This window comes from Falco punctatus, assembly GCF_963210335.1.
Source record: "Falco punctatus genome assembly, chromosome: 2".
NCBI lineage: Eukaryota > Metazoa > Chordata > Aves > Falconiformes > Falconidae > Falco > Falco punctatus.
The window spans coordinates 83921587-83940915 of record NC_137581.1 but is presented as its reverse complement, the minus strand read 5'-3'; the positions used below and the strand labels follow the sequence as shown (position 1 = coordinate 83940915).

The window sequence follows — 19329 nt, the reverse complement described above, 5'->3', positions numbered from 1 at the left end:
TGGTGGTGCTTTTTTTATTAATCAGCTGTCCCTTAGCCTTTTCTGTTACACGTAGTCATTTCCTGCCAGGTGCAGGCCTCTGCCTTCGCCCCCTCCTGCCAGGCTGTGCTCCCCAGCCTGCCGAGCCCCCGCCCCGGGCCGCCCCGCCCTCCCATCGGCGCTGAGCGCGGTTACCCATCCCACAGCCAGAGGGGACGCGACGAGTGAGTGCCCCTCAACGCGCCACTGGGGAGCGTTCCTCCATTTACGCCCCCATAGGGCCGAGCGCACCCGCACCGGCTCCGCCACTGGGGGGTCCCCGGGGACCCCCGCGCCTCCCCCGGGGCGAGGGCCGCGGGCCGGCGCCGAGGGCGCAGAGGGCGGCGGCTGCGCCGGCGGCTCCTGACGGGCGCCCCCTGGCGGGCGCGGCGCCGCAACGGCGGCTGGGCGGGCCGGGGCGTGGGGCGGCTGCGGCGCGGCGAAAACGCGCCCGGCGGGTGGCGGCGGTGATGAAATTCCCGGGCTCCGTCCTCGTCTCCCTCGTCCTCTTCGTGGCCGAGACGGCGGCCGCGCTGTGCCTGAGCGGGGCGTACCGCGCGGCGGGGGACCGCATGTGGCAGTGGCTGACGCTGCTGTTCGCCCTCCTGCCCTGCGCGCTGGTGCAGCTCAGCCTGGTCTTCATCCACCGCGACGTGAGCCGCGACCGCCCGCTGGTGCTGCTGCTGCACCTCCTGCAGCTGGGGCCCCTCGTCAGGTCGGTGAGTCCCGTCCTCGCCCTCAGCGGGCCGGCCCGGGGGCGCCCCGGCCTTTGTGCCGGGTGGCGGCCGCCGCCGGGTCCTTGCCGGCCTTATTTCCGAAGCTGCGGGGGGACCTTCTCCCCGCGAACGGCCGCAGGCGGGAGGGGCGCGGCGCTCCCCCCGGTGGGCACGGGGCGCCCGCGGGCTGAGCCCGCCGGAGGGGCCGGGCGCGGGCGGGGGCTGCGCTGCGCTGGGGCTGGGGGCAGCCCGCGCCCTCCCGCCGCTGCCGGGTCCTGCGCTTGTTTTCTGGCCGTGTGGCTTTCTATAAATGGTTGTGCCTGCTGGCTTATCCGTAGCGCTTTACTCTGAGGTTACTCTTCCAAGAGAGAAAAGGAGACTCACTCAGTTGCTAGTTCAAAGCCGTGGCGGTACCCATCCCGTCTGTGCGTCTTGGAAATGCTAGCAATGTTTTACTACGGCTCTTCTTTCCAAAGTGAGCTTCTTGCCCCAAATTGCTTTGGAGATTTTTCAGCTTCGGTTCAAATTCTCACTGAAAACGTCCTTGGGGAAAAAAACCCCAACAAACAAACAGGTGAAAAGTTACAGAGGTGCTGCAACCCCATGGCAAAGTGCTTGTTTGCCAGGGGCTTTCATTTTAAATGTATCTTCAAGTCTCTTTTTCAAAAAGAAAAGGAACGAAATACAGTGTTTCTGTAGTAGAGGCTAGGAGAAGTATCCCTAACTTGCTGAAATTCCTGAACAGTGTGGAAAAGGAAGATTTGCTCACGCTAATGAGGGTGAACGGTTTGGGTGTTACAAAACATCTTACACTTCAAAAACAGTGAATTCCTCTATAACTATGGCTGAATTATTTTTTGTTTGTTTGTTTTGTCGATGTTTTAAAGATATATGAGTTACTGATTAACAGTTAAGTTCTTGAAGAGCTCCGATTTTCTAAAAGCTAAGAACAAAATACTGCCACATTCTTTGCAAATGAAGAGTGAGGCCAAAGAGAAAGCAACTATCAAAAATTATGTTCATGGCTTTTGTCATTCTAAATCAATTTCTTGAGGTCAGACAAGGAGAGAATGTCGCGTCAAGCTGCGAGACATGAAGAAGCAAAAAAAAAAAAAGGACGTAAGCAACAAGAACAAATTAGAGGATTTTCTTTCTAATTATCTGAAAGAGATATAGACTTTTTCCTTGACCTTAACTATCAGGCATGATTTCGCTTTCTCTTTCTTTCTGATAGTCAAGTTTATCTGTTTGCTACACAAGAATCATCTTGAGCAGAACGTGCTGTCTGCTGTGTTGGTGAGCTCCCAGCTGCTGTCACTGCTATAAAACTAGTGGGCATACAGAAGCCCTCTCCTCTCCGTGATGCTGCAGTCTATGAGTGTGTCAACAGCTCTGCCTTTCTCAAAGATTTATGAACTTAACGTTTCCAGGAGGTTTGGAGATGTTCTGGAAGTGTTGCAGCACGCCTGTGCCACAGTCCCGGTGGCATTATTTAGGCAGTACGAAGTGATGCATTTTAACCTCTCTCTAGACCCAGGGTAACTGGAATTATAATTACTAATAAAAAAAGGGTAGTACACTTGTGCCACCTGAAAACCTTAGATCTTGCTAAAGACTCTACAAACAAAGAGGAGAAGTTTCATAGAAAACAACCTCTCTTTAGATTCACGGAAATGGGTCTGTAGGATACAGTACAGCAGTGTGGGAGGGTGAAGTGGTTGGTCAGAGACAGACATTAAAATTTTGGGGTGTTTTTTTTTTCTCTTTTCTTCTCTTGTCTTCCTATCCATAGCCTATTGTTGTATCTGTCGGAAGAGGAGACCAATCACTTCCCATCAGGTGTAGGTCTGCACTGTAAAAGATGAAGTATTTCAGCACATGAAATGCCTTACCTTTCCCTCCTTTGTGCAGGAGGCTTTGTGTCCCTTGTGGACTGGAATACACACAAGTCTGAGGTGATTACTAGAAGGCAAAATACTTTTTGGCTGTATCATCACTTCACTGTGACTTGAACCACTGTAAGCTGAAAAGGACCATTGTCCCTGGAGTAGTTTTGTCCCATCCTTTCAGGCAAACCTTTGCTCCTTTGCACCAGAGAGTCCTGCTCTTGTTTGTCACCTGCTTCTCCAGTACGAAGCCTTATTCCATCCCCTGTGTTCGGTCTCTCTTACGTTTCAATGGCACAGTGTTGGGGTTTAACCCCAGCGGGAAACGAAGCCCCACACAGCTGCTCGCTCACTCCCCCCGTAGTGGGATGGGGAGAGGATTGGAAGAGTAAAAGTGAGAAAACTTGTGGGTTGAGATAAAGGCAGTTTAATAGGTAAAGCAAAAGCTGTGAATGCAAGCAAAGCAAAACAAGGAATTTATTCGCTGCTTCCCACCAGCAAGCAGGTTTTCAGCCATCCCCAGGAAAGCCATCATGCGTAACAGTTTCTTGGGAAGATGCCTTAATGCTGAAGTTTGTAAGTAATGCCTCCTTCCCTCAGTTTATATACTCAGCATGACATCCCATGGTATGGAATACCTCTTTGGCTAGTTTGGGTCACCTGTCCTGGCTGTGTCCCCTCTGGCTGGCAGGGCCTGAGAAACAGAAGTCCTTGACTTAGTGTAAACATCACCCAGCAACAACCAAAAACATCAGCATCCTGTCAACATTGTTCTTATACCAAATCCAGAACACAGCACTGCACCAGCTGCTAAGAAGAAAATTAACTCTGTCCCAGCTGAAACCAGGACACACAGGCCCAGGGCTTTTTAGGGAAGAGTGGGACAAATCAGGTCAAACGAGACACAGACAGTAGAGCCATCCCAGGCCCTGTCTGCTTGCAGCATCAGAATGAAATGTTAAAGAGCCTTTAGGTTGCCTCAGGTGGCACGCTTCAACAGAGGGTAGTCTGCTTCATCTGCTTTAAAAAAGCTAATGCTGACTTTTTAGCCACCTCTGTGGGGTTTGTGACATGATACAGGATAGTTAGTATTGCTCTGTTCAGACTGAAATACCCAAATATCAGTGCACTGCTTTACAAACAGCCCATGTACATTGTGTGAGTTTTCATCATCTTAAAAGCTAGATATTTTTCTCCCCTTCCTTTTTTCCTTAAAAAGTTAAGTTTAAATTTTGGGGAATGGTTTGGAAATATCTTGGCAGGGAAGGAGGGTGTTTAGCTTTGCAAGCCAAATGATCCAGCCTATTTTGAATCCCCTGTGCGACAGGGGGAAAAAGTACATTCCCATATAAAACCTTCTTGCATACCACCACCTTCCCAACACACCCACACTCCACCTGTTCGGGAGGCACTCGCTGTCCTGCTGCTGCCACTGGAAGCACTAAAATTAGGAAGCATTCCTCTTCCTGGAGAGGACTTTTGCTGTACTGGGAGAGGACTGTTAACGCACCCTTTTTTTAATTCCTTCTCCCACTCCCTAAGAATGTCTCTGTAAATCCGGAGCAATTTGTAGAGTAAAATTCCTGCCTCCCTCAGTCGCCTGGCTCCGGTCCCCAGGATAGAGGCACACTGGAGACTGTGCAGAGAGTTGGCTGGAACAAAGTGACTGCAGGTCTCTAGACACGGTGGGGGATTCCTGCAGCATTTCAGATAAATGCCATTCCTTGTAAGAGCACTAATTTGTCTGGATGTTTAGAAAATATATTTGGATAATTTTTTTTTTTTTGTAATAGGAGATTCTTTTACCACATAAAGTAAATTATAACACAAAAAATGACTTAAAATGATAGCCAATGTCAATGAGAGCTTAAACACATTTTTCTTTAGAGAAGACCATGATGAGCTTTTTGGCTCATTATCGGCTACTTGTGAGCCAAGGACTGTCTCTTTGTTCCCTGTTCGTTTGGATGGCACCTGTAGCGCTGAGATCATCTTGAGATTATAGGTGTTGTGACAATTTGAATATATAATAACTGGATGTATTTTTGTTTACTGCTCCACACTTAGGGATTTGTTCAAAGTGCAAATAACTCTTCATGAAGGGGGTGCCAGAGAACCCTCTGTTAATTTGCTTCCCCTTTTCTATTCTGCAAACAATCAATAGATCAGGAGCTGAAGTGAGGAGTACAATTTCCAACAAACCGACTTGAACAGAGAGGGCTTACAGTCACAAGCAGGGGTGTTGGTGGTATTGTACCATAAGTCTGCTGGATGTGATGGTTCCCTACCATCTGATTTACTGAAGACAGTACTAAGTGGCATATCCAGAAAGGACTGGTGTAAACTTGGCAGTGCGTCCTTCTGATACTAACTTCATGGAGAGGAAAGCTAAGTCTCTGCTGGTCTTTGAAATTACCTTCCCTAGTGCTCTGTTAGCTGAATGGGGGCCTGCAGGCTCTGCCTTTACGAGGAATATGCAGTTAGGAGATGGCTCTGTCTGCAGAATGATGAACTCTTGCAAAAAAAAAAAAAAAAAAAAAAAAAAAAAAAAAAAAAAAAAAAAAAGGCAAAAGCAAATGTAAGAGGCAAGAGGCCCCTATACAGAACAGTAATGACTGTTTTCCTCAAATTTTGATGGGACAAGGATATAAACAATAGGCTTTTTTTTTTCTTTTTTTAAATGGGATCAGGCTTTGTTTCTCAAGGCATAAGGAGAAACAATTACATGTGTTTGTGTACTGTGTAGACAGCAGTAAAGCAGATGCAGTAGGAAGTTTGCATCAAACTGCCAGAGGAGCTGGTGTTACAGCCAAAGTTAGATTCTGTGAGCTGCAGGAAGTAAACAGAACAAAACAAACAAAAAACCCACCAAAAAAACCCACAAACTCAAACCCAAACCAAAACACCTATAGGCTGAAATTTTCAGTTATTAATGTTTCAGGCACCTAAATCTGCAGTTTGAAATCCAGTAAGCTCTAATGGTGCAGATAATGCTTCAGTCACGTTATACAGAAGCATTGTCTCTCGTGGATAGTGACCTGCTTTATAGTTCAGAATAGCACAGGTCTAAAAATCTCTCTTCTTGAGGACTTCCATTGGTAGACTTTACTGTAGGAGATTCTGCTAGCTCTAAACTTGACAACTGTTGATGCATCTCCCTCTTTTCCAGATGGGAGGAATGTAAGAATATGCCTAGATCCTCTTCAGGCTTTTTTTTCTTTTTTTTTTTTTTTTTTTCTTCTTTTCATCTTTATTCTTGAGCAGATGTGTTAGGCACCCATGATGCGATGAACAGAAAGTCAGCACAGATGGAAGGTAGAATGATGAGTGAGGAACAAATCTTTGCCTGACACAGCTAAGTAAATCTACAGGACTGATAAGTCTTTTGCACACTTCTCTAAAGAAAATGAATTACTAAAAACGGAGTCATTAGAGAAACCTGCCTGTATGTTTGCCGTGAGCATGGCACGTGAGCATGCCTTCTCTTGTTGATGCCCTGTGTGGACCTGTTGAAAGGGCCCTAAACATGACTGCATTGCAGGAGGTGGATTGTGCAGAAGTTGGGATCTCTCACTCCTGTTCCTCTGGATAGGTCTTAAATGGACGTTTGTTCTTGGAACACTTGCTGGCTGTGCATCATTCCCTGTTTTCATTGCCTGCTCCCTCTTCCCACCACTGTTATTTTGCCTGTATTTAAATCCCACACATTCATGATTAAAAGAGAGAATGAGGTGCTCGCTCTCAGCAGGCCTATAAGGATAGGATTATTCCTCCTACTGACTGTATAGAAGACGAATGTGTTGCTGCTGAATCACTCTTCGTAGGCACCATCAGGATCCTTGAAAAAGTGTAGCTCTTCTCCTTGCCAAGGTTTGGCAGCAGGAGAGAAAGTGGCACCATCTTTTTCTTACCTGTTAGGTTTCACTGTAGAGAGTAGATCTGGCGGGGTTTTTTTTCTTCAGAGTAATTTTAGTTCCTTCAGAGACTTTACTGCAGCTGTCATTGCTTTACATGCAGTGAAAATGGCCAGCTGCATGCCTTCTGCTGTTGATGCCACATGTGGACCTGTTGAAAGGGCCCTAAACATGACTGCATTGCAGGAGGTGGATTGTGCAGAAGCTGGGATCTCTCACTCCTGTTCCTCTGGACCGATGAGCAGTGAGCAGCTGGGGCTTCTGGGGAATTCTCCATTCTGTAGCAGTTTGTAACCACGGAGGAAAACTGGTATGTGCAGGAGGGGGCCTGGGAAGCAGGACCACAAGTAACAATCAGTTAGTTGAAAGGAATGCGCTCGAGCTTGTGGGCCATAAGCCCTGGTGATAAAGGGAGAGGAGAAATTACTGAAGGGTATAGAAACAGGGACCAAGTATCAAGTTGAGACTATACAAGGAATAAGGCGGTCTGTTTGTCAGCTTGCTGAAGGACATGGTGCAAGAACTGCAGACTTTGTCTTTAACTATTGCTGAATTGCTAAATAGCTAGCGTGAGATCTTCACGCGAGTTGCCACATAGTTATAGAAATCACAAGTTTTTGGACCAATCAGAATAAGATGTAACAATTGCTTATGTGTATATAATCATGCTATTAGGCTAATTAAAGTGACATTTGCTTGCATCAAGCTGTGTCCCTTCTCTCAATCGCGGCAGGTATGAAGCAATCACCTTCTTGCATTGTCTCTTTAGTGCGTTTCATACTAAAAAAATAGTAAGCCAGTTCATTTAAAGACAAGATGCCCAACCCTTCAGAATGTACTTCATAGGCAAAGTTGTAACCTGGCACAGGTACATGATCTGAATTGGTACTTACTTTGTCACTTCTCATCTGGATGGTTCTTCAAGTGCCTATGCCCCTCTTACGCCCTGTTACTTACACATTTAGATCGGTGGTTTCTTTCTAGTGTATCGGCTGCCAGTCTGCTGTTTGCAGAAGCTGCTTGAGCAGTGGCACCAGCTACAGTCTTCAGTGCGTTTGTTATTTGCCTCAGAAGGCATGACCTCCAGAGACACTCTTGCGTGGGATGGGGAGGGCTTGGGAGGAGATGGGCACCATTACTGCTGTATTCTGAATGCTTGCACATACAGTTTTTATTACTCTGTTGTACTGGTAAATGTCCCCTTTAGCTCTCAGGTTTGCTCATCAGATCATTTTGCCATCATTTGCTTTTCTATACAGACATCAAATTTCCCATTACAAACAATATACTAATACTTAGCTAATAAATACAAATGGAATGCTTTGCTCTGAAACCTAACATTGTGATTATAACATTGGCTATAGTCAGTAGTCTTATGAATTTTATCTCTTTTATGGGATTACTGCATACTTGTTAGATGGGTCCTTTGACTTAACTCTGGCCATGTGATTAGAAGGAGGCTGATGCTGAGATCTCATTTTCCGTAATAGCTCAGACTTGCCCTCAGCTCAGGATGAATAGATAGCTGTGAATACTAAGCGAGACAAAAATGTTCTGGGATCCTTCTTTTGGAATAAAATCAGTTTGTGGGTTTCAGAATCTCTGTTGACTTCATAAGCTGTTGTGCTTTATTAATTTTTCACACTTTATTTTTGGGTGTGTGAATTCTTTCACACAGAACAAGACTGGCAGGGACTGAAAAGATTAACAGGGGAAAAATAGAAAGTCACCACTGTGAATGGAGCTTCCAGCACACCAGGTACTTCATATAGCTTTAGTGATAATGGTAGCTCAAGTCTAGTGAATCAAGGATACTGCTACAGGATCCTAAAACTGCTCTCCATCTAGAGCAGTTGAAACTTGCTAGGGGTCCAGTTTGGGGGGGAGGAAACGAAGTCAAGTTTATTAAAATAAAAATCAGTATGCTTTTATTTGAATTTTTATCGGTGCTATCAGTGCTGCTTTACAGCTCAGTCTGTGAGCTTTCCCCTGAAAGACTGTGATAGACTCTGACTTTGCAAGTGTTAAAAAAAGTCAGGCTGAGAAGGAAACAGGAATTCAAAGTCTCAGACAAGCATAGCTCCATGATTTCTAATTATGAGATACTTTTAAATAGATGATAAACCTTATTTTTACATTACAAAAACTAATTGGCCAAATCTGACCTGTCAGAGACTTGGAGATGCTGCATTCCAGCAAGTATTACCTACAGAGGCAACCGGGCGGAGGAGACAAACCCCAGCAGACACAACAGAAGGGAAGAAGACAGCTCAGTCATCATCAGAGGCTGATGCCTACACAAGAAGATGCTATGCATGTCAAGCTTGGGAGGAGAAAAGAGCAGAGGTGGCACGACAAGTCGCCCTTGCAGTGGGGGTTTCTCTCCCCAAAGCTTCCCTCTGGGCTGGAAGCCAGTCCTCATCAGTTCTGCTGCTCACACTACAATTGCTTTTCTTCTTGAAGCCTGTACCAGTGTTAGGTAGAAAACAGAAAACAGGTTGTGTTTGCACAGGGTTTGGGCTTTTGGGGTTTTTATTTTTCAGTGGTCAATGCCATTTATCCTTTATAGTCTTGCTGTACATGGACTCCTCCACAGCAGGCCCTGTATTTTTAGGACCCTATGCAATGTGACAGAAATAGAGGTTTTTCTTTCCTTTCCCTTCCCCTTCCCCTTCAGCTTGTGACTTCACCTGTATCTCAGTAAATCCTTGCTTGTTATTACTTCCCAAAGTTGACTGTTACCCTGTCTGGTTTGGGACCTGCTTGATGCCCAAGCCACACTTGATACCTTCATATCCAAGCAACTCTCTTAGAATAGTTTTTCTAATTTTTTTTTGCCAATCTAAAACTAGTCATTGGAAGAAAGTTGCAGAAACTTTCCTCTCCTTTCAGAAATCTATCTGAGGCTGTGTTATCTCCTTTAATACTCAAGGAGCCAGATTGCCCTTGCTACAGCATTTGCTGCTGCCAAGCCCTTCAGCTCTTTTCTATTCCCTCCCAAATGTATGAATTATTGTCTGTGCATAGGTAGAGTCAGCAGGTGTGATTTATGAAGTGCATGTGCTGACACTACTTTGTTCCTTGGAAGTTAGTCTGTGGTAAGTTAGACCTACATAAACAAGAAGGTTTGGTTCCCCCCCATGTCTCAAGTATGAAGAGCTGCAGCAACTGGAAATACTGTGTCTTCTTATTTAGAATATTTTTGCAAGATTGTGTTTAATATTCCTTAAACAGTGCAATAAACGTAAGCAAACATAAGGAGTAAAGCTCCTATTTCTGTGTCTTTTAAAAAAAAAATTAATTTCCAGAGTTGTGAGGCTCTAAGCTCCTTCTTCTCTTTATTGCTGCTGTGGCTTGTTACTCATGTTTTGGACCGTTGCTTGGTAAAGCAAGTGTTGGAGTCCAGCTGTGTGAGGTGTGTGCACGTGCTCATACCCTCAGCTTCTCTCCAGTGTCTTGAGATATTTTAAGGCAAAGGTATGAAAAGTGATTTTATTTCCTGTCCCATTAGCATGCCACAGATGTATGGATAACCAGAAGAGAAAGGCAGAGAATCTGAAGACATACTTCTGACTTAGGTCCTGGGTTGGCAGCCTGTGAACATTGTAGTGGATGAGTAGTTCAAGGGCTTCAATAAGACAGCAGAGATCAAGGACAGCTCATAGGAAACAAATAAACCTCCTCTCATGTCTGAGTAGTACAAGCAGTCCAAAGGGCACTGCCAGATTCTTGCCCACTAGTTGCTTGTAGTTTGTAGAACGGCTGCAGAAGCGTGGCTAGAATCTCTGAAGATCTGCACAATCCAGGCCTGGTATTAGAATAGGCCTGTAATCAGAATTGTGCTGAAGTTGCTGTGATGGAGTTAACAAGAAAGGTGGCCTTCAGCTATTCTTGAATCCTGAGACCAAGTAATTATGTTGTGCCAACAGGCCGTGGCTGTAACGAGATACAGCTGCTGGGAAAGCAGGTGCAGGGCCAAGGAAGATAGGGACCGGTATGGGAAAATAGGGAGTAACAAACTACAAGGCTGAAGCACAGCAACACAATTAGCTACATGGATAGAGTGCTTATTTCAGTCATGATAATTAGGGGTGTGAGAACCGTGCGTGTTTAGAGACTACCAACCAATTATATTTCTGCTTTACCAATATGCATGTGTATCGGTTCTATATAAGTAGTGTTAGAAACTAATAAAGTTGAGCAAGATGCATAACTCATATTGAGCGTCTTCTTGACTCCGGCGAACCCTTCTTCCAACAGTAGTTCATGTTTAAAAGAGTGAAATCTTGTCATGTTCCAAATTTACCAGGAGGAGACAATGTACAGGCTTTGCTCTATGAACAAATGACCTAGGACTTGTTATGTCATGGCTTAAAATACTGAGGAGTGGGAAGGCTTATGCTTTTTTTCCTTTTCTTGTAGGTGTGTGGAAGTCTTTTACATTTACTTCCACGCTGGCAGAGTTGAAGAGCCCTATGTCAGCATCACAAAGAAGAGGCAGATGCCCAAGGATGGGTACTCAGAAGAAATTGAAAAAGAAGTGGGACAGGCTGAAGGCAAGCTGTGTACGCACAGGTCTGCATTCAGCAGGGCGTCTGTGATCCAGGCGTTCCTCGGCTCAGCACCCCAGCTCACGCTCCAGCTCTACATCTGTGTCCTGCAGCAGGAGATCACGGCTGCCAGAAGTAGGTAGAGCTGTTATCACCTCCATATTTTGGTGGGAGGGAGAGGTAAAGGGTCAGCAGTCAAGTGTAGCTGCCCTGGACAAGAACCAAACGTATTGCAATGGGTTTCATCTCCCTGACAGCTTTTGATGGTGATGTTGCTCTCAAGTTTATATCATCGTATTTTAGACTATGACACTCCCTGTAGGATACTTGGGTTATTATAAAAACACTAATTTGATAAAGTGGCCATTATGGCATGAGAGGGAGGCAGCTGGAGGGACTGAGCTGTCTTCATGAAGAGGAAAAAAAAAATTACCTCTGTTCCATTTTGGTTTTGGGAAAACTCTGGAAAATTCCTTGGTGTACAGTGCAGAGCATGTTTTGCCGTGCTGCATTAAGGAAGCTGTACTTTCAGGAGTGCAGTTTCAAATATGGACTGAGGACATGAACTGTCTTTACTTGTGCCAGACTCTGAATTTGGAATCAGAAGTCAGGACTCAATAAGCCGGTATGCAAATGTGGCCATCTCGTCTCTGGACTCAGGCTGTTAAGCCTTCACCAAGCAGTGCTGCACCACGTGGACTTACCAGGACACACCTTTCTTATTGTGGGACTCTGCATCTTGTTCCATGACGTGCTGCAGTTCCTTGGGGGTGGGGGGAAAGTCTTGACTTGCTGTCTCGCTGCTAAATGAAGAACCTACTCTAGCTGGTTGTAGGACAGCCATCTTTTGGTGTAAGAAAGGACTGTGGCACCTATGTGAACTATGGAGGTTGTTTCCACTGAAATAGAAAATCGCTCTTGTTACATCGCTGAGGCCCCGAGAGGCCGGGGATCTTTATTAGCTTTGCAGCTAGGGAGGCTGAAGCTAGGGTGACACGTTACAAACCCGAGTGCTTTCTTCGGTTCAGGTGCCTTGGTTGGCAGTGTACCGAGGTAAGGAACTAAGATTTTTTGGAGAAGCCTTTATAACATCAGGGTTCTCCCCTCAACTTGGGGAATAGAAAACATGAGTATAGTAAAGGGTGAGTCAGCACATAAGGGTATTACAACATGTGAAGGTCTTAATCAAAAAAGTACTTGTTTAAGGTCATAGCAGTAATTAATTGAAAGACATTGCTCCTGACAGTTTCTGAAGTGCTTCACAGCTAAGGTAGCTTTTCGAGCAACCATGGCATCTGTGACATGGTATGAGAACAAAACACTGAATCCTTTGCTGAGCAGTGCAATTAGCAAGATTTCCAGTCACTTTGCTGCAGATGACATTTGTTTCTCAAAGATTACCTTTTTGTTGTATTTTTTCTATTACCGATGTTGACCTTACTGGTCATGATTGGCAAGGAGAAATGCTGTGTTCCAGATGATTAGAGAATGGCATATTTAATAATGATTTGTAACACCCTATTACTTCTGACTTTTATCAGTTGCTGCTGAGATGAATTCTGAATCGTAGACTGGTAAGTGACCTTCTGTGGGTGAAGTTAGACAACCAGAGATTGCTGGTTCACCAGGGAGTTCGGTGAATCCGATAGCAAATGTAGTAGTAGTGTTGTGTCTCCCAGGAGCCATCTCCATAGCAGATGTAATTCTAAAATACAGAAATCAAAAGAATTTAATTTCTTTTTAATTCTTTTAATCAGTGAATTAGGAACAATGGCAATGTCTATTAAAGCTCATTCATCAGAAAAATGAAAAATCCTAACTGTATTCCTCTTGTGTGTGTTTTACTTTCTGCAATCTCTTTAGCCAACTTATTTCTGCTGTAGTACCTTGTGTCCACCAGTATTATTCAGTCTCCAGAGTAAAGGGCAATGATGCATAGCAGCACAGTTTCAGCCTGTTGTTTGTTATGTGTACATGGGGATTCTCATATATAGGTACATGTCTTCAACCTTCTGACCTTGCAGCATCGTCAAAGTAGTTTAACAGCCAGTCCAGCTCTTCCACACTTCAGATGCCTTCACCTTCCATGTTCTTTGACTCTCATCCTCCGAAGTGCATGTACTTTTCCATTTGTCTGTTTATAATTATCACTGTTGTCTTATATCTTGACTTCCACATTATTTTTTTTCTTGCCTCCTCATCAGTGTCTTGTTTTTCTGGATTCCTATGCTACCCTGTCCATTACCTTGTGTAAATTCTGCTTGGTCAGTGGTAATGAGGTCAGTATCACCTGTGAACCTAAAACTGTTTACCATCATGCTGCATAGTATGGCTTGTCTCTTTCAGATCTGTGTGAAGCTCATTATTGCTTTCAGTGTTGAACTGAACAGTTCTGAAAAGAGCATGAACCCTTCCTAGCCCTTTGTCAACAGGAGCTGTGCTGCTCCTTTCTTGCGTATTTCATGGCATTCATTATGGTCCTCTTCTGGATGATCAGGTTCTTGCCAGTGTCTGGCATTCTCCAAAACTGCCATTTTACTGTCTGCCAAGAATGTAAAATGAAGAGAATTAGAGAGGTGCAAAAGCAGCACAAAGCCTCTAGGTTTAGTGATGAAAGACACAAAGCTTCAGTGACTGTTGAGCATGAAATTTATGGAACTGTTGTTTGATTAAATGCAACACTGGAAACTACCTGCAATAGCCAAATCTGAGTCCTAGTTCTAGACCCTTGGCTCTTTCTTTTGTTACAGTGTAACTGGGAAGAGGTTTCTAACTTGTTAGGGTGTGAAATGTCCAGTCTGACTTTGAAATGGCCACTCCCAGAAGAGATGCTGAGGTGTCTTGTGTATTTGGGCTTCACCCTGTACTAAATCATAAAATAGTTTGGGTTGGAAGAGACATTTAAAGGTCATCTATTCCATCCTGCTGTAACCTTGCTTCAAAGAGGTGGCAGACATCAGGCTCAGGTTCACTTACACACTGTTGGGCAGCTATCCTGACCTCTTAAGTAGTACCACCTGGAGAAGAGCAAAAGCAGAAGGTGCCAAAAAGACCTGAGTTAGCATTAATTACAAAAACAGCTAGCTGGGGATTAGGGGTGGGGGTGGTGACTTGGCCCCTTTCCTTTGAAAAGGTCCAGTTCTCAGTGTGCAGTATTGAATGTGGAAGATCCGCTTCTGTTAAGAGCAATCTTTTCGTAAGTTTAAAGTTTTTGTGCCATTAACAACAGTCAAATTATCTTTCTCAAGTGTTACTTACTGTGATAAAATAATCCCAAAAGGCAGATTTCCTACCATTTAAAAATAAAATTATTTGCTGAAAAGGGTACTTTTTAAAAATGAAAATTTGTACCAGTGACTGCCATCTTCAAAACTAGAACTTTTGGGTTTATGATTTTTTTTTTCAATTTACCAATGTTTGCAATGTCATTTTCCTAATGTTCATGACTGGGCTTTGTAGGTGGTCTTACTAGATACCTTAGGATGCTGCTACAGTTGCTTCTTCTCAACTCATCAAGCTCTGACCACAGAATACTTTTCTGATTGTTTGAACAACATATTTTCAGTGTCAATAATTCTTTCTATGTTGAAATTATGTCTTAAAGCCAAAAAAATATTGTATTTAGGTGTCTTGCCATAAGTAACAAAAGAAATACCCTTATTTTTCAAGGGTTCTGATTATCAGTTTAGAAAATATAGTATATATAATAGGTAGCAAGGTTCTTCAGCTGAATATAAGATTTCAGTAATAGGTATTTGTGTTGTAGCTTATCTAAGGCAGAATTTACTTAGCAATTTCTCAAGTGGGAAGGACCAAGTCTTGAAAACACCTAATTAAACAACCCAACAAAATAGAACTGTTCTTCCCTGAGTGACTTTGTGAGTGTACACCTCTGAGTTGTAAGAAAAGTACAGCCTTCTGGCAGTAGGAAGGAAGAAGCGAAACACTGCCTTTGTAAGGACTGATGGGGGATTTGGGACTGTTCCAGGGAAAGATACTTTGTTTATGAAATTTTCACTTCTTTGCCTGCTCAGGATGAGTAAAAGCAACCATAATGTCACCCTCCCACATTTCCCTTTGTGGCTGATGCAAACCATCTTTCTCACAGACTTAAAAGTGATGTTTGAGCTGAAGGTTTGGTGGCAGTACTGATCTTTGGGCAAGGACCAGGACTGGACTGCTACATTAAACCAGAGTTAGCAAGACGTGATTCTATCAATGGAGAAATGCCTCTTTTGAAGGGTTGAGTTTTTAAGACAAGTTTGAGATTAAAATAGAATCCCTAAACCAAAAATGGGTAATAAGATTAACGTCTTGACTTATGAAAGCAGAAAGCAAGCAGAGTCCCAGGACAGCAGCACCCTGTCCGAGCTGGGTAGATTTCTTGTTTATTTAACTCTGAGAATGTTCTTCTGCTTCACTAGCTGCAGGAATTTATTTGTTCTTTCACAGTTCTAGAGCCGGCTCAAAACTACTGGAAAGCCTTTGTGAAGAGCCACAGGATATTCTCAAGCTGTATTCTTGACTGCACTCGCTTGCTCTTCTGCTTTCAGCCAGTGTTTTTCTAAAACATGTTTAAAAGTTCTCAGATCAAGTACAGTGCTGTAAGAAAGTTGTTCAAAAACAGCTATTAAAGACTTATGTTAAACAAGCAAATACATAACCATTTTCGGAGAATATATGCATGACCAAACTGGCGTGTGCAAAATTACTGTATAAAATGGCAAATGTTTTCCAGCTTACTGAGTGCTATTGGAAAATTAGATATAAAGGTTTAATTCATTTTTTTTCAAAATAATTCAGATGTTTGAGGATCAGGGTGGGAGAGAGGTTAGCTAAAATGACAGAGAAAATACATGTATGAACAGTCTGTGGCACGGGGAGGAGGGAGAGACACTTGTGACTGTTAAGTGCCTTTTTTTCTTTCTATCTACTTGGAAAAGTAACAAATAGGGACTAAAATAAGAAGCAGAGTTAGAGTAAGAACCCAGGAGTGCATACAAGGAATGACTTCTTTGGCATTACGTTACCCAGGAGTGCTGTGAAGACAACTGCATCTGCACTACTCTGTGTCTGCAACTTCTGCTAAGCTCAAGGTCCTGATTTGTCTTTTCTCTTTGTAGGTATCTTTATGGTCCTTTCTCTCCTGTCAATTGTATACGGTGCCCTACGCTGCAACATCCTGGCTATTAAGATTAAGTATGACGATTATGATGTCAGTGTGAAACCAGCCGCCTACCTCTGCATATTCATGTGGAGAAGCTTTGAGATTGCTACACGGGTTACAGTGTTGGTGCTTTTCAGTTCAGTCCTTCAAATCTGGACTCTCCCCGTTGTACTAGTGAATTTCTTTGGTTTTTTCTTCTACCCATGGATTCTATTCTGGCAAAGCAAGTCTCCATTTCCTGAGAACATAGAGAAGGCACTGAGCAGGGTCGGTACTACCATAGTCTTGTGCCTTCTTACTTTCCTGTATGCTGGCATTAACATGTTCTGCTGGTCGGCAGTGCAGGTGAAGCTCAACGATCCTGACTTAATTAACAAATCCCAAAACTGGTACCGACTGACTGTGTATTACATGCTGCGATTCATAGAGAATGCGTTCCTCCTGTTGATGTGGTACATTTATAAAACCGATATCTACCTATATGTCTGCGCCCCATTGTTGGTCTTGCAGCTTCTGATAGGTTACTGCATGGCTGTCCTCTTCATGTTGGTGTTCTACCAGTTCTGCCACCCTTGCAAAAAGCTCTTCTCATCCAGCATTTCCGAAGGTTTGCTGTCCTGTTTCAAGTTCCTCTGCTTTATTTGCAAGCCTCCCAAAACCACCATACTGACAGACAAGGCAGAGGTGAAATCTCCTGAAACTACTGATGAAGCACGGAGCAGCAGCAAGTCAATAGATTCTCAAAAAGGGAATCCTCATCAAAGTGTTTCTTCCAATGCTTAGTACAACTGGAAGCAAGTAGGTGCCTTTGGAAGGTGGTAGATCACCTCCTGGGAACATTGTGTATCTTGGACATTGCGTCTTGTGGATGGGTTCTCTTTCTTGCGAGTGTAGCACTGCATGATGACTGACAAGCCTACCTTTATGGAAAACTCACGTGTGTATGGAGAGCAATCACTGTTTGTAGACTTCTATTTCAGTGTTCTGCACATTTTATTTTCACATTCTTATTTTGAAGTTATTTGAGGAGGCATCCTTCAAAAACTGGCCTGATGCTCATCTTACTCAGGAGATCTGAGGATGGAAGGAAAGGCATTTTATTTCAGACAGGATGTCATTATGGCATGTCACCCTAGCATGGAAACACAGCATAGACCTTGGCTATCTTATTGACTGTTGTGGTCTGCTTTGATCAAATTGCTCACTTTTTTTTTACACTCTAATCAGTGTAATAAGATAATACTTCTCTCTGTGGTATAAGAATTGGACTCCTACAATGCACTGTAGTCTAGGTTGCCAAGAAACGGTGAATTAGCCAGCACTACTACTGAAATGTGATTGTTACTGAGAATGGACAGATGGGTTATTGGCTTTGCACTGTCTTACCCTTCGTGTTTCCTGCTTGTTAGTAAGGGAATTAAATTTAACACATTAATTGTGATGTTCTGGAATAGCTCCTTTTTGTGATATTATAGTTTATCTAATACTTTTTGTGCTGTTCTGGTATTAGGGTGCTGTTAACTTTATAGAACTTTAAATATCTAAAGGTTAGGCAGATAGTGTGAGCTAATCATGTAGGTGCTCATCTCCAAGGAGTAATTCAACCCATCTTAAAAATGTCCTCCAAGTCAGATGGTATGCATCATTCTCTGGAGACCAATTACTCAGTGTTAACCAGATGCCTTGGCAATTAGTTTTGGCTGTCTGTCTCCCTTTTAAATGGCTGAAGTTGAGACGAGCGCTATCCTGATTGTCAGAGGGTTGGCCATACACCAAGCAGGCAACCCGGTGACTTATGTGGGGAGAGAAGACACTGAGTCCTTATTCTTGAGGCTGTGCTATGTTGTGGTTGTTTAGTATCAGTAGTTCAAAACTCTCTGGCTTCTTTACCTCAGAAATATCACAGGCTTGAAATCTGAGAGAGGAAATGGAAGTCATTGACTTTTTCTTCTATGCACTGTATCACCACAAGTAAAAGCGTTTCTGTATTTTGCAAGTTGCTGAGAAAGCTTTAGCAGATTAACACGCAAAAGTTTATTGGAAATACACAAATGACCTCAGGTCTGAGGTCATTTATAATGAAATATGTTGCATGCAGTGCTGCAAAGAGCTAAGCTGGTTTTATTTTGCTCTTTCCTGCACTGTAAATGAATGTCTTCATACTTCAGTTTTATAATGGAGTTACAGTTTTTATTTTGCTCAATATGTGTCTGTGTGTGGTATGTGTATGTAGGTCTTATTAAATTATTGATGGGTGGTAATTGGAATTTTTGGCCTGAGCTTGCCATGGGAATGTACCTCATGTATCTGCGAAGATACTAAACACTTCAGTTCTAATTTCTCTGTCTGAGGAACACAGAATAGCGAAGTGACTTCTTGAAGACACTACTGTATTTCTCTGTACTTCTGTATGTAGAAGTACAGTATAGTATTTCTCTGTGATTTTCTAGATGTAGGAGAATGTTTCAGATTCCTTATTTGGAGCAAGTGAGAATGTAAGCCTTGCTTCCAAACCTGCAGAGTTCAGTGCACGGGGCCAAATTTTCAGGTTTCTTAGCTAAAACTGAGTATCAGACTTCATAGCTGGATGCTCATCAGTAATCAGGGGATTATGGTTGTTGCCTGTCTGCAGGTGTACCTAGGTCTGAAATGTTAGTCTTTGGGGGGCAGGGGGGGAAGTGGCGTCATATATAGAAGTACTTCATATCTGAAAAGAGAGCTTTCAAATCCTCAAAGCAGACATTGGACACTGTAAGTGATGGTGCAGTTGTGATTTTGCCATTTGGAAACGGTGGAAGCTTCGTAAACCTCAGCCAGCAAAACGTTTGTGCTACAGTGAAGTCAACAGTAGGAGAGTTCCACAGCCAGGAGTGCAGTGTGTATGCATAGTGGGTACCATTGAACTTCACATACCAATGATGAAGACTACTGTATATGCATATTTTTAGAGAGTGTGCCATATTACTTCCTATTTTTATACTAATCTCCTGAAGTGCATGCATAGGGAACTGAATATTTAAATCACTGTTATGAGAGTGAAAAATAATAATAATAAAAAAGAAATATTTGTATGGGTTA

General features: G+C 43.4%; 1 protein-coding gene and 1 long non-coding RNA gene across 2 annotated transcripts; one reads left to right on the top strand and one right to left on the bottom strand.

Moving 5' to 3' along the window:
- The first annotated feature begins 484 nt into the window (after positions 1–484).
- Positions 485–19329, top strand: XK (X-linked Kx blood group antigen, Kell and VPS13A binding protein). Its single transcript, XM_080374356.1, has 3 exons — positions 485–733; positions 10957–11219; positions 16208–19329. The coding sequence occupies exons 1-3, from the start codon at positions 489–491 to the stop codon at positions 17032–17034; spliced, it is 1335 nt and encodes a 444-aa protein (XP_080230482.1). The 5' UTR covers positions 485–488; the 3' UTR covers positions 17035–19329.
- LOC308058503 lies at positions 5181–10947 on the bottom strand. The gene is made up of 2 exons (XR_013925853.1): positions 7492–10947; positions 5181–6862 (listed from the first exon to the last, which is right to left on the bottom strand). It is a non-coding gene; the product is annotated as an uncharacterized lncRNA (long non-coding RNA).